This window comes from Coloeus monedula, assembly GCF_965178545.1.
Source record: "Coloeus monedula genome assembly, chromosome: Z".
Classification (NCBI taxonomy): domain Eukaryota; kingdom Metazoa; phylum Chordata; class Aves; order Passeriformes; family Corvidae; genus Coloeus; species Coloeus monedula.
This window is the reverse complement of record NC_138822.1, coordinates 82,736,930-82,751,004: the sequence shown is the minus strand read 5'-3', so window position 1 is coordinate 82,751,004 and position 14,075 is coordinate 82,736,930. Positions and strand designations below refer to the sequence as shown.

The 14,075-nt window shown below is 45.5% G+C and overlaps 1 protein-coding gene across 1 annotated transcript in view; it reads left to right on the top strand.

Moving 5' to 3' along the window:
* Positions 1–14,075, top strand: part of LOXHD1 (lipoxygenase homology PLAT domains 1) — a gene marked incomplete at both ends in the record, with an annotated part of 149,168 nt that overhangs the window by 44,823 nt on the left and 90,270 nt on the right. The window contains 6 exons of the mRNA XM_082301722.1: positions 2,299–2,422; positions 4,118–4,368; positions 6,128–6,263; positions 9,704–9,864; positions 10,183–10,269; positions 12,838–12,973. Of these exons, the coding sequence (XP_082157848.1) occupies positions 2,299–2,422; positions 4,118–4,368; positions 6,128–6,263; positions 9,704–9,864; positions 10,183–10,269; positions 12,838–12,973 (895 nt within the window). The remainder of the gene's footprint in view (positions 1–2,298; positions 2,423–4,117; positions 4,369–6,127; positions 6,264–9,703; positions 9,865–10,182; positions 10,270–12,837; positions 12,974–14,075) is intronic.

The following is a 14,075-nucleotide window of genomic DNA, read 5'->3' as shown; positions in this document are numbered from 1 at the left end:
GAACCTCATTCTTACATCACAGGTGTAATGACACGATTTTTGATGAGGTTGGTGAGGTTGCCCAAGTCCCAAAACCTGGTGTAGTGACTACTTGCAGCCAACACACCACCCCTATATTCTGCCATGAGCCTCCAAGATGTTTGTGATTAAGTAAAAAGCAACTCCCGCCTTGCAAATTCAGATGAAAAGTTGGGGAACTGAGCTAAAATAGCTCTGTTATTCTCTACAGGTTTTAGATGTTTTTCTGTACTTTGGTACAATACTTGGACAGTCTAGTGTTGTCACTTCAGGATGAACCTGTTCTCATGTTTCTTACGTTTTCAGAGTGGCTTGTACTCAGAGATGGATTTCCACCTCTAAATGTAAGAATAAACCCACTAAAAGGAAGCCAAAGAGGATCAGCTGGTAGAGAGACATCAGAGTGTTGATATTTCTCCCAAACCTCATCTATTTTAGTCTCTAACACTCCAGCTCTCTCATGCTGACAATCCCAGCCCTGGCAGACTGCTGTCTGTGACTGTGGAGGTACAACAGGACTCAGGAGTGCTACAGGCAACAGCACGGTGTGGGATGAGTGACAGGAGGGGAAGCTCTGATTCGCAAAGAATGGTTTCATAAATTTATCAGAAAAGACAGATTTCAGATTCTCCCTCATTGTTGAGAAAATTGTCAAGGGCTTTCTATCCATAATAGTGATTTTTTTTTTCTCCCACTGTGACATAACCCACGCAGAGGACTAGAGATTTTGATTTCTTCTCTTCTAACTGAAATTCTTCAGCACTCTTCTCTGCTGGTTTAAAATACTATAGTAACTCTATGGCAGGATTCAGGAGTCCAGCAGAAGATATTGGTAAGAAACACCTCTGCAGGAGGTGCAAAATCTTGTCTAATATTAAAGGGGAATAATGTTCCCCAGCTTGTTGGGGTAAAATATTACAGAATCCTGGAAGAGTTTGCTTCGGAAGGGACCTTACAAATCCTCCTTTTCCAGCCCCTGCCATGGAACCTGCCACTGGAACCTCCCACTATCCCAGGCTGCTCCAAGCCCCGTCCAACCTGGCCTTGGACACTGCCAGGGATCCAGGGGCAGCCACAGCTGCTCTGGGCACCCTGGGCCAGGGCCTGCCCACCCTCCCAGACAGCAATTCCTTCCCAATATCCCATCCAGCCCTGCCCTCTGGCACTGGGAAGCCATTCCCTGTGTCCTGGCCCTCCATGCCTTGTCCCCAGTCCCTGTGCAGCTCTCCTGGAGCCCCTTGAGGCCCTGCCAGGGGCTCTGAGCTCTCCCTGGAGCCTTCTCTTGTGCAGCTGAACACCCCCAGCTGTCCCAGGCTGGCTGCAGAGCAGAGGGGCTCCAGCCCTGGAGCATCTCGGTGGCCTCCTCTGGACTGGCTGCAGCAGCTCCAGGTCTTTGTGCTGTTGTTCCCCAGGGCTGGGGCAGCTCTGCAGGTGGGGTCTCCCCTGAGCGGGGCAGAGGGGCAGAATCCCCCCTGCCCTGCTGCCCACGCTGGGGATCAGCCCAGGGCACAGGGGGTTCAGGGCTGGGGCAGGTTCAGCTCTCCCCCACAGCACCCCCAGGTCCTTCTCCCAGGGCTGCTCTGCCCATTCTCTGTCCCACCTGTCTTTGGATTTCCCCAATCCAGATGCAGGACCTTGCACTTGGCTTTGTTAAACTCCATGATATTTGTACAGCTCCACCTCACTGGTGGTCCAAGAGCCAAATCCTTCCATATTAGGAACTGTTTCCTGCCACAGGGTTTTAATCGCTGCCCTTACAATGGTTCCACCCTGGAATAACTGACTGGGATAAAGTGACATTACTGTGTCATATGAACTCATCTGATGGTCTGGATTTGCCCTGGAATTCCCAGGCATTATTTTATAACAAGGCTCTAAAGCAGAGAGAGAGAGAACACAGTCTGTTCCCAAAGCAGAACAAAGAGCTGTCGTTCAGCTGATGGAGAACAGTAGCCAGCAAACAGGCTCTGGAGAGAAGGAAGACAGGCCAGCCAGCTGGTCTTGAAAGCAGAGACATCTGGTCTCATACACTGCGAGAGATGCAGAGTGGGTTCACTGGATAAAAAAGAAAGAAAATAAAAAAGCTGGGGTTTTACTCACTGATTGTCTGAAAATCTACCAGCACTAATTAGGGAGTGGAGTGGGATCTGCTTGAGTATTGAATATTTTAAATACCGAGTGAGAGTGTGTACATTAAGCTTCTGCTCTTCTGCCACCCCCTTGTGTAAAACCTTTGCTTTTCCCACAATATTCTTCCACGTGGTATCTCTTTTCTCTCAGGTGATCATTGAGGACATTGGCAATAAATGTGTGTACCAATTCCCGGTCGGACGCTGGTTCGCTTTAGATGAAGATGACGGGAAAATACAGAGGGACATTCTTGTTGGGGGCACTGAAGCCACAGGTAAAATCACGGGCCAAATCTGTGGTGGGAAATGGGAAGTTAAGGCTATTAGCCATGTTTTCTTTAGAAGATTGAAAGCCTTATGCTCAGGGAGGCCTGCAGTGAAGCACCTGCTGGTGACAGGCTGTTTTGTGCGAGGATTCCTGAACTGCCAACACATTTCCCACCTCTGTGTCACACCTGTGAAGCTGTGCAGGACCTACCTGCTAGTTTATCACCTGGTGTGCCTGGACAAGGGGCTGATGGGCAGAGGATGAAAGATAACAGCTTGTACCTTCAGCAAACTGCTCACCAGCACTCACAAAGTATTTGTTATTTCCAAAATCACGAAGTGGTGAATAGGGTACTGCAGTGCTGAGCTCTAAATCAGTCTTTTTTATTACCCAACACGGTTAAAGCAAAGACTACCAAAGTTTATGTCTCTGTTAAAAGAAACCTGAATGTAAAGTCCATAAAAGAACTTGTCACGAGGCAGAAGATTATTTGCATAGTGTTCTGCCTGTATTTATGTAATAGCATGAAGGCAAACAATGTGATGATGCATGTAGCAACTCTTCTTTACTTCCTTGTATGGTCTTCAACATCTGCAGTCCTCGTATTTCCCCCTTCATGTGCATGAGGAAAGTGGTCTGGGTGCAGATCACTCACTGCAAGATGCTTGTTAGGAAAAATTAAGGGAAGAAAACTGAAAGAAACATAATTCAATCCCAAAAATCTTCCTTTATCTTTTACCATTCATGACTGTGTATTTTATTTTCCTGCCCTCAGGAATTTTGTTGAAGATATATCAACAGTAAAGCATGCTTGAGTACAATTTTTAATGTAAGTTTCAAAGGGACAAAGTTTTTAAAGAGTGAGTTCTGATGTTTTTGCTTCATCCCAAGTCCCTATTGAAATTTCTGTCTAATTTAATCAAAAAACTTGGCTTAGGCCTTGACTATTTTCTACGTGCTGTTATAGTGTTTAGGTGTGTATTTGATGCCATGAGACAGGTTTAAGATATGCTTTTCTGTGAGGTAAGACTTGTGGGAAGAATTGTTTTCATTCTTAGACCAACAGTTGGAGATAGAAAAAAACCCCCAAGGACACTTTTATGTAAATAGGTTTCTTTTCAGAAATATTTTTCTTTCTTCCAGCTGGGCTGATACCTCTCCGAAACCTTGTTTTGCTGAGATCTGTGGGCTCTCACAGTGACTGTTCAGGTCCTGATGGCTTCAGCAGCATTATAGGCTAAAAAACAAATAATCCCAAAGCTTTCAGGGTTTTGTGATGCTGCGGATCTTGCCACCACTGTTTAAAGCAATACTTCATCCTCTCAGCATTCTCTGACATATCTGGTGCTTGGTATCTCTCAAAATCAAATTACTTAGTTGCCAATTCAATTTTTTTGCTTTTCTTCACCTAATCAGCACCACAGAGTGAATAAACAAGGAAAACTTTTTTTTCCTTTGGGCCATGTGACAGGGAGTCTGTCACCCCGAGCCTGTTTCTTTGGCACACTCTGAAGGTAGAGGTGTATTTCTCAGAGTTTTGTGGGGGACAAAACCAAATGAAGCATTGCACTGTGTGCAACTCAGAAGCTAAAATAAACCACTGGGAAATCAATAGTCTCCAACATAAATCCAGTCAAAATCATAACTCTCAGACTCTTTTCCTCCCTTCCTTTTTCACCAACCAAATTTGTGCTTTCTCCAGGCATTGTGTACAATGTGGCTGTAGTGACGGGGGATATCAGAGGAGCTGGCACCAACTCCAAGATCCACGTAATCCTCCACGGCTCCAAAGGCTTAAAGAACAGTGGGAAGATTTTCTTGGAAGGAGGTGAATTTGAGCGTGCCAGGACAGACCTCTTCAACGTGGAGATAGCTGCCCTTCTCAGCCCTCTCAGTAGAGTAACCATTGGGCATGATAATTGTGGCGTCAGTTCTGGCTGGTTTTGTGAGAAGGTGAGACTAAATTATCATAAACTCATGGAATCACTCAGGTTGGAAGAGACCTCTAAGGTCACGGAGTCCTACCAGTGGGCCAACTCTGCCAAGAGTTTTGTCTGCAGGCAGCTGTCAGACCTGCTTCCCATTCATAACCTGACCCCAACAACCCAGTATGGTTTAAAAATAAATAAATAAATCTGCTTTTGTTTGGAAGGCAATATCCCTGGTTTAACAAGTCAATATTATACATCATGCACGGGAGCAGCTGATTGCCTCAAAGACACGTTAGATGCATAAGTCAATCACTCTCTAATTGGGTTGATTGCCCCTCTGCAGTCACAAAGATAGAGATTATTGTTTGCTCAGCTCCAAAAGCACCTTCAGATGTTCGCCCAAGGGGCTGGACAGAAATGCAGCCCTGGATTGTGCTGAGCATTTCAAAGTTATCATCTACGCTCAGACTTCCCTGAAGTTTCTAGATGCTGCTCTGGAGGCTCAGAAATAATAATTTTAAAAACCCCCAAAACCCAATAGAAAGTGGCTGACCACAGCTGTTACTGGGAGGCAGTGGAGAAATATGCGATGTTGTTACCCAATTGTATTTCTTTGGGAAGAATTCTATGCAGCAGTGGGGGAAGATGTTGGAAAATTCTTCTAAGTTTAGCACATAGCGTGTGATCCCTATATCCATGGGTAATGTTTGGTTTTGTACCATCCAGTGCTTAGCACACATGCCAGAGATTAATGTGGCCTTGTGTTAACTCCCTACATCTGTGACTAATAAGTTTTGTGCCAGCTAACGCTTCCTTGTTTGCTTCCACCAGTGATTAATATGTACTGGTAGATATCTTAGTTTTGAGAACAGAGATGGAGCGCCAGAGCAAAGAATGATAAAGAGAAGTGCATCGTAACCTGAACATATATTTGAGATACCCTCAAGGAAAGAAGTTTCACCAGAAGATCCAGGACCATAAGAGGGAATTTTGAGGAATGGGATGTTTCCAAATGACCACCAAAAATCCCCAAAAGACCCCTACTCATATCCAAATAATTTCATGGAAATAATAAGCCTATATTCATGTATACAGAGAGTATAATGAATATGTAATAGAAATGTGACAAATGTGCTTAGTTTCATGTGTATAGCCTGGTCTGTTTGGTTGCTGCTCATGATTTGAGGTGAAATTCCCATGCATCCAGCATTGCTAAGAAAGTAATTTCATCTTTTCAGCCCAGCAAATTGGTTGGAGAGTTTATTTCCTGGTTTTTGGTGACAACACTAGATCATGTACAAGGTCAGCAGGAGAAAATGGGAGGTCAGAGAGGAAGGGATGCCTCCCCCGAAGCTATGAGGAAATTCAGTTTTCCTGGCAAGCAAAATCAGCTTAAGATGAATGTTTTTGAAGGGTTTTTGTACCCTGTGTTTTCTGCAGAGCCCTTCCATGCACTGGCGTGGTGCAGGGCCTGTGCTGCACGCTGACTGCTGCAGCCACCCTGACTGCTCCCATTCCCTTCCCCTCCTGGTGTTTCACCTTGTCTTGGTTGACCCATTGCGATGTACTGCTGAAAAAATAGGAATAACAAGACAGATGGGTCATAGCTGTACTCCAAACTGGGATTTGTGCAACCAGTCTGGTTCAAATTGGTCCAGGAAAGCTGATTTCGAGAGCAGCACCAAGGTCTCCAGCTCTGTTGTTTAAGTTTTCGGTGTTGAGGACCTGTGGGGTGCCAGTAGCAGAATATTCAAGCTCACTTTCACAATCTCTTTTTCCAGGTGGTGGTTTACTGCCCGTTCACTGGGATTGAGCAAACCTTCCCATGTGGGAAGTGGCTGGATGAAGATGAAGGGGATGGTCTCATTGAGCGGGAACTCTATGAAATGGTCTCCCTGCGCCAGAAAAGGCTGAAAAGTAGGTGCAAGTGTCCAGGAGCCTCCTGTGGCCATCACCCCTCCTCCCACAAGCAACATCCCCCTGAGTGTCACCTGAGTGAAGGTGGTCAAGGAGAGGTTCAAGTGGATTCAGTCACTGGATCATAAAATGTTTTGGGTTAGCAGGGACATTTAAAGATCATTTAATTTCAACCCCCTACCATGAGCAGGGACACCTTCCCCTATCCCAGGCTGCTCCAGCCGCATCCAACCTGGCTTTGGACACTTTCAGTGATGCGAGAGTCACAGCTGCTCTGGGCACCCTGGGCCAGGGCCTGCCCACCCTCCCAGACAGCAATTCCTTCCCAATATCCCATCCAGCCCTGCCCTCTGGCACTGGGAAGCCATTCCCTGTGTCCTGTCCCTCCATGCCTTGTCCCCAGTCCCTCTGCAGCTCTCCTGGAGCCCCTTGAGGCCCTGCCAGGGGCTCTGAGCTCTCCCTGGAGCCTTCTCCAGGTGAACACCCCCAACTCTCCCTGAGCCTGTCTTCAGAGCAGAGGGGCTCCAGCCCTTGGAGAATCTTTGTGGTCTTCTCTGGACTGGCTCCAGCAGCCCCACATCCTTCGGATGTTGGGGCATGAGTTTCAGCTTTGAACATGTTGCTTTAGGGGAGTATAAAATTAAACTCCTACAATATTTTGAAGAATTATACTCATTTTCTTAAGGTGCAGTGGGCTTAGGGCTGCCTCAGTCATCATCTTACCTTTGGAGCCAAGCCAGGCTACGTTTCCTATCACTACAGAAGCAAAGCTTTCTTATTCTAGACGGAAACAGAACCTAAATATAATAAGGAGACAAACCTGGTCGGGGGGCGGAAGGGGGGGGGGGGGGGGGGGGGGGGAATGGGAAGAAGAACAAAACTCTTCCTGCTGACTTCCTGCTACTTTTATTCCTGACCTTAGGGAAATAACAGGTGTCAGCCCTGCCCAGCTGCTAAACTCGCCTCCCGAGGCAGGCGTGTGCTGGATGCGGAGCCTTTTCTCTAGAGGGAGGCAATGGCACACGTTTGCTGGGAGGAGCTGCTTGCTCCGTGCCGCGTGGGCATGTTCATCCATCCACACACGCTCCGCTGCCCGGTTCTGCACCAAGCCAAACACAGTATCGCTGCTGCCCGGCCTGCGCCGCTGCCCATGTGTAAACAGAACGTTTTAATTAGGGTAATAGACATGGTTTAATCCGAGAGTGCTTCGGGTGGGCTCCTGCTTAAACAGCAGTTCATTTAAATAAGCTTTATCTAAATGTTAGTCGGAGTTATAACCACATTGCACCTCCGACGCGGTCCATTTAGCTAAAGCATCTGCAACCTTTAACCCCCTATTATCAGCTCTGATTGTTATTGACAGGCTAATTCCCTCACCACTGCAGTGCAGGAGATAGGCAGAGAGCATTAGCCTTGAGAAATCTGTGACCTTTAGCTGCCAGATTATAGAAGTGTAAGACTCGGAGTTAGAAAAGGCCTATTATGTCATCTCGCCTATCTCCCTGTGCATACAGGACTCTCCCTTTCTGTAGAGATGATCAAAGCTGGGTTGAACTTCACTTGGGGTATCCATGGTGAAACGTCTCCCAGCACTGCATCCAGAAGCTGCTCCCACAGCAGATTGCAGCTCCATATGTAGCTTGTATTTATTCTTTTTTTTTTATTTTTTTTTATTTCCTCCTCTCCTTATCTTGAATGTTATCCTGGAAACTGTTGTGCCGGGTCTAGTCCTCCCTGGTGTTTGTGCCCTGGGGAATATTCACCCTGGCCCTGAGAATTTCCAAAGTGCCTGGATACCTTGATGTGAAAGGGTGGGAAACTGGGGGATGTGCCCAGCTAGCCCTGGGAGGATGATGATGGGTATCTGGGGAAATGCCTGGCCTTCTCCTGCAGCTGCAGCCCTATCTCACCCACGACTCCCTGTGTGGTTTCTCCCTGACAGCCCTCTATCAGCATTTAATCCTGGTACATGGTCCCATTTCCCCCTCCATGCATGCTTCACTCCTCCTTTCCTTCAGCAAGAGGTCAGGGAGGCCAAACCAGACAGATGAGAGCAGTCTTTGGTGTCTGGATTGCACTTGCAGTTTTTCCCCAGGGAGAACAGGCTGCTCCATCACATGCCATCCACAGACTTTTCTTTGCTTCATTTCTGCTCATCTAAAACTTGCCTGTGCTTTTCACAGAGGAGCAGTCATGAACATTTTGTATATTATTAAAACAGGGACAAAACTTTTTCTGAGAGTTCCCTCTTCCCCTCATTTTTTTTTCAGTAGCCCTTGTCTCTTTTTTATACAGTCAAACACTGAGTAGACCAGTAAAAATCTAATTTATATGCATGTCATCATATTTTTATATTCCATTCTGGGCTCTGAAGGTCAAGCCGTGCTGGTGTGGGCTCGGGCATACCGAAAGGGTTAGCAATTCTCTCATTAAGATTTGTTAATAATTCAGCTGATGTCTGAGTGAGGAAAGAAGGCTGTTCCCTCTCCAGTAGGTGCTGCAAGGCCTGCAGAAGCGACACTCATTATCATCAAGAAGGAATGCAGATGAGGGGCTCTTTAGAGGAAATAATGTCACCTTTATAAATGCAACAATATTCTGGTATGAAAACAGATGTAAAGTTGCTGCAGGTGGACTGGACTTACAGTTAAAATGTTGGATGAAGACTTGAGATAAAAATCTTGCAGATTGGCCACAATCTTAGGGTATGTCATGTAGTATAAGAAAAAGTGTTTTAATTCCAGTCACATCAAATTTAGACATTTAAATAATTTAAAACATTTTGGAAAATATCTTTACACTGCTCTGAGCATGTTTGTCCCACATGATGCAGCCTCACCAGGGATGGATACCTGAGTGGGGTCTGAGAATGCAACAAGCATTTTGGGGATAATTAGTCCCATCTTGGAAGGCTCATTAACTCAGGATGAGGTGATAACATGTCTGTGTCTGACCCCTCCTTGTTCCAGACAGAGAACAGACAAGTTTTTAGGAGCTACCTGGAGCTGCATTGTACCGTGCACAAGTAATGGGAGACTCCTTCTCACTGACAAAAGGAAAGATGAATATTCCCCTGACTTTATGCTCTTTGAAGCTTGAGTTGTAGGTGTTTGACAAGTGAGCTGAAACTACAGGGTTGGGTCACACCCCTCCATTACCCTCTTAGTAAAGTAAAACAAGAGAATACGGTTCACCTGAAAAGTGGTTGTTTATGTTTTTCTCATTTTCTTTTAAATGAAATTGCAGAATTATATTCCAACCTCATTCCTGTACCTCATGCAGCAGCTGATTATGTTTGTGCAGAAAAGGATGAAAGGTCTTTGTCTTCCTTTGTCCTGTCCTCTCAGCCTACCAGGGGAAACAATGAGAATTATGTCTTTCACCAAGTCGTCCTATAAAAATTACTTTTTAAAACAAGTATCTTGAACCTTGCTTTCTAGAAAACCCCTGGTCTCTGTGGATCTGGACAAGTGACATCAAAAATGCAGGAACAGATGCCACCATCTTCTTCCAGATTTATGGAGACAAGGGGAAGTCAGATGAGATGAAGCTGGACAACAATTCAGACAACTTTGAAACTGGACAGACTGACAAATTCATGGTATGAATCTAGTGCAAGTGGTAGATTTGGCTTGGTATTGTTTTCCAGGGCTTTGCTTCAATCCTGGGCAGAAAATGATCAGCACAATATTTTTACTCCATTAGATCCTTCTAACGTTGAGGTGAAGTCACTCTGTTTGGTGGTGACGCAAATTATTTACTTGCCTATCGATAGGGCTTGTTTTCTCAAAGCAGGGAATAGGCTCATGTTTTCAGCTTCTCTCTGATTTAGCTCTTAAAAGATGTTCAGAGGTGCCCTTTGTGTGCGTGCTTTGCTGACTTACAAAAATGGATGTTGCACCTTTTTTCCCATTTACAGATCGAGCTTCCTGATCTCGGCACCTTTTATAAGCTTCGGATATGGCATGAGAAAAGAAATCCCTTTGCTGGCTGGCATCTGAATAAGGTGAGGGGACAGCCAGGAAAGGGAGACCTGGGAAGCCAGCCTGGTGGCAGAGGTCTGCAGTGCCAGTCCTGGTCTCTGCGCTCCCCACCTGGCAGCTGAGCTTGATGTCCAGTCCTCAGAGATGCTTGCCTTGTCAGAGGACAAGATAAAATGGAATAAAGTTGCACTAGGAAAGGTTTACATTGAATATTAGGGGAAATTCATAGACCAAAAGGGTTGTCCTGCCCTGGCCCAGCTGCCCAGGGCAGTGTTGGAGTCCCCAGTCCTGGAGGGGTTTAAAAGCTGTGTGGTTGTAGCACCTGGGGCAGTGGTGGCCTTGGCACTGCTGGGGGAACAGTTGACTTGATGATCTTAGAGGGCTTTTCCAACCCAAATGATTGGGTGATTCTGTGTGTGGGAAATGAGAGCAATGGGAAGAGGCAGCTCCCAACAGCCCAGACTGATGGTGAATATCCCATTTTCTCACCCTTCCCTTGTCAGGCAACTGAAGTACCCATGTCACTGCTACCAGGGCTTTTCCCTTGCTCTTCAGAAAACTTCCTATTTGTAGACACCACTACTGTACAGAAAGGCAAACCCACTCCTTCTATGGCTTATTTACACTGCCCATAACAAAAATACTGATTCCAGCAGAGATTGCACAGTGGAGCATCCCCTGAAGTGCTGACAGTTCACCCCCTGTTATAGGGGGTGAACTCTTGCAGGCTGGAGGAGGCCATGGGGACTGTGCAGAGGAGAGCAGCCCTGTGCTGCGTGGGAGATGAGAAGGGTGGCCTGCTTGATCTTCACTCACATGTCCTTTGCTCTACCAGCATTGATTACCTTGCTGCCACCCCTCACCTGGATTGTCTGGACAGCAAGTCCATCTCTAGGCTTCACCCCTACTCCTCTTGAACAGCTTGGATGGCACTCTCTGCACTTAACAAAACACACACTTTGCTCTGCATCTGTAAAGAAGAGTGTTGATAAATCACAGCTTACCCCTTGGAGCTTTCTCTTGTTCTCCTCTAATGTGCTTCGACAGATATTGTTCTCCTGCATTGTCATGGAGCTGTGAAGCCAACACCCATTTCCAGGGGTGGGAGGGCATCAAGTGCTGCTGTTGTCACCATATGGTGGGAGAAGGTGTCTGGCTGGAGTCCTTTATGACAAAGCAATTGCTGGTCAGACCTTGGGCTGCTGCAATCATCCCTATCAGCTTGTTTACTTGCATGATGAGCAAGAATGCTTGTACCTTCCACAGCTATATATTTCCCTGTGGTATCTTATTTTCCTGCACAAAAATTATGTTCAGGAAGGACAAGATGTAACTTAGAGTGTGTCTAGGATTCCCTTTTGGCCAAACTGTCTAAGTAAACCTGGTTAAGATGCATGAGATGCATTGAGGTTCTTATGGTTGGACTCATTTTAGGCCTTTTTCAACTTAAACAATTCTATGATTCTATGACCTTACTAAAATCAGTCTGTCCATATACACCCAGTCTGATGTTTTCTGGACGCATCAGGCTCATGGCACGTGAATTCCATCACTTGTGCATCTATTGTAGTGTCTAGGAAATTAGATGAAACCTGAATGATGCTTTGTTCCAGTCCTCACACATTTCATGCCTGGTTTGCTTCATGTCAGGTCAGGCTTCAATTTCCTACCACAAGAACATAGAACAGCCACACTGCTCAGGCCAGAAGTCCCTCTAGCCCAACATCCTCTCTCCCATGTCACATAAGGTCATGATTACAGAAGTGTGAGAAAAGGACAAGCATTTATGATACTTCCTCCTAGCATTCTTTCAGGTTTTGACTATTTCCAGTTGGACACTTACTTCCTAAACAGATCTATCAAACAGAAAGCATTTAGCAGGTTTTTTTCCTGTTTTTAGTTCAAAGTTTCCAGCCTCCCCTTGAACACTTAAACTTTCAGCAACCTTAATAGCTTTTGGCAAGGACTTCACAGGCTGACTGTGTCCTTTGTTTTTATGCTTAGAACTTTGTTCCACAGGCATCATTTGCTGCCCTGTATTTCTTGAGGCAGAAGAGGGAACAGCTGACCCCTCTCTGCCTTCTCCGTGTCACCTGTGATTTTACAGACCTTCATCATACCCTTCCTTTACACACTTCAACAGACAACTGCACACCACCTCCTTATTTGCTCACTACTCCTTTGGAAGATACTGCAGATATTTTTTCAGGGTTCTTTCCATTTTTTTTGGTTTTTTTTTTCCTCACTGCACTGATTCTAAGCAGCAAGAACCAGCAGCACAAGCCCCATCCACAATTTGCTCCTTGGGGCTATAGAGTGGCACATGATGAGCCATTTTCAGAGCCACAGAATCCCTCAAAAATTCCTCAGCACCATGGAGTGATTGGAGAAAGGAGGAATGAAAAGCCATCAGCTGTGACAGACTTTGCTCCATGCATCACTACAGTGCACAAGTCAGACGGTCTCGTTATTAATGTGTTTTATTTCTCTGCTGCTACCTACTCTTGCCTCCCTGGCAAAAACCTGTCAGGATCTTGTTGCTTTTTTGCCTTTAAGCCTCTGAACTCATGCAGTGTTTTGGTTTAATGAAGGTAACTCTGCTGAAAACGCTGACAAAAGAAAAATACTCATTCAACTGCGGCCGCTGGCTAGATATAAATGAAGAGGACAATGAGATCGTGCGGGAGCTCCCTGCCGAGGGATCTCTGGTGACTGAAGTCATGCCAGGTGAGAGCCACAGGCTCTGTGCAGGGGCTTGCCTAGGACCTGAATAGAAAGAAACCCTCTTTGTGTGAGAGATGCACAGGCAGACCGATGCAATTCAATTAACTTCTCTTTCTGGCACTTTCTCTCTGCAGTATTTTCTGTGTGCATCATTAGCTGCATGAAGCCTGAGAAATCCCAGCCTTCTTTTTTTTTTTTTTTTTTTTTCCTGGAGCAGATTTCTCTCTGGTGGGAAATGGGAGAGACCTGGACACAGCACAGTTGTTTCCAGTGCTTGGGTTTTTTTAAAGTTGTACATTTTTTTCCAGTCTCCCTTAAAATGTGAAATGCAAGGTTTGAGGAATATTCATGGAAAGCAAGCTTAGCTGAAATGCAATCTAAAATTTGACAATCATATTTTGGGCTTTAAAGTTTTATTTAGTTATATGCAAATTTATGCAGCTGTATGTATAAATATATAGTAAGTTGCACAGAACAGTAATGTGTGCATATGCATCTTTCAGTATGTATGAGCAATCCAAACTATTTATTCTTTTAATTGAACTGGAGATTTAATTAAGGAAAGCTACAGAATTTTGCCCTGGCTTTCTGAAGCGGCCACTTCTGCCTTGACCTTGTGTCACAAGAATTAAATCTTAGAGGGAGAATTTAGGAGAGCAGAACATCTCAAGGTGGTCAGTGGGATTTTTCACCTTTCCACCAAAGCACCCACACTCTAGACCTTGAGTCCCCCGTTTTCTGAAATTTCTGGTTCTGGCACTGGTGATCTGCATGCAGTGGAGCAGTTTCTCAGAAGAGGAAGAGTAATTGTAATTGCAGATGTTATTAAAATGTAAATAAACCTGGTTTTGAAATGTATTTTTAATCAACTGTGGAGAGGGCAGCTTGAATCCTCACCCAGGCACTTTCCTGTGAGGTGAATTTGTGCTGAGCAGAGGTGAGATGCAACACCTCTGTGTTGGGCTTGCAGGTGGGTTTTGGAGGGAGGGTGGGAGCACTGCTTCTTGTCCCTTCCCCAATCTGGGAATAAGGGGATCTCTCTCAAAAGCAGGTCTGTGGGCTGGCTCTTTGTTGTGATATTTCTTCGTGGAAATACTTCACCCAA